The sequence below is a fragment of the Seriola lalandi genome, unplaced genomic scaffold, assembly GCF_002814215.2.
Source record: "Seriola lalandi dorsalis isolate HSWRI2012SDOR001 ecotype SW California unplaced genomic scaffold, Sedor1 jcf7180001962232, whole genome shotgun sequence".
NCBI classification, from domain to species: domain Eukaryota; kingdom Metazoa; phylum Chordata; class Actinopteri; order Carangiformes; family Carangidae; genus Seriola; species Seriola lalandi.
The window spans coordinates 1-722 of NW_019432901.1; the positions used below are offsets into that span (position 1 = coordinate 1).

The 722-nt window shown below is 49.4% G+C and overlaps 1 protein-coding gene across 1 annotated transcript; it reads left to right on the top strand.

Annotated features, from left to right (window-relative positions):
• Positions 1 to 13: 13 nt before the first annotated feature.
• On the top strand, positions 14 to 719 carry LOC111670754 (testisin-like; the record flags this gene model as incomplete). Its single annotated transcript, XM_023427661.2, has 3 exons — positions 14 to 219; positions 311 to 456; positions 545 to 719. Coding segments are annotated over exons 1-3 (427 nt in total), but the record flags the coding sequence as incomplete, so codon positions are not given.
• Between the last annotated feature and the right edge of the window lie 3 nt (positions 720 to 722).

Below are 722 nucleotides of genomic sequence, written 5' to 3' on the forward strand. Positions count from 1 at the left end.
GCACAAACCCAAATGAAGTGTCCAGAACTGTTGCCAGAATCATTTTACATCCAAACTATGACAGCGACAGCAGCGACAACGACATTGCTCTGCTCAGACTCTCCTCACCAGTCATGTTCACAGACTACATCAGACCTGTGTGTCTGGCAGCCAGTGACAGTGTGTTCAACAACGGTACTGACAGCTGGGTCACTGGCTGGGGCGCAGTCAACGAGGGAGGTGAGTCTGCTTGTTGCTGTAAAACAGTTTGATCAATCACATAAAGTGTAGGTGGATGCATGAATTGTTTCTCTTCTTGTTGGTCTCTCAGTGTCTTTACCGTTCCCTCAAACTCTACAAGAGGTGGAGGTGCCAGTTCTGGGAAACAGACAGTGTAACTGTCTCAATGGAGTCGGTACAGTCACAGACAACATGATCTGTGCTGGTGTTCTGGCAGGAGGCAAAGACTCATGTCAGGTCAGCTGCTTCTTTTCATTTGTCACTTGTTGGTAAATGTGTTTAGGATTTCCTTGCCGTCTCAGACGTGTCCTCTCCATCTCCTCAGGGTGACTCAGGAGGTCCAATGGTGAGCAAACAGGGCTCCGTGTGGGTCCAGTCTGGAATAGTCAGTTTTGGTTTTGGCTGTGCTCGTCCCAATCTGCCAGGAGTCTACTCCAGAGTGTCCCGCTACCAGTCCTGGATCAACTCCTTCATCAGCTCTGATAAGCCAGGCTTTGTCCAGT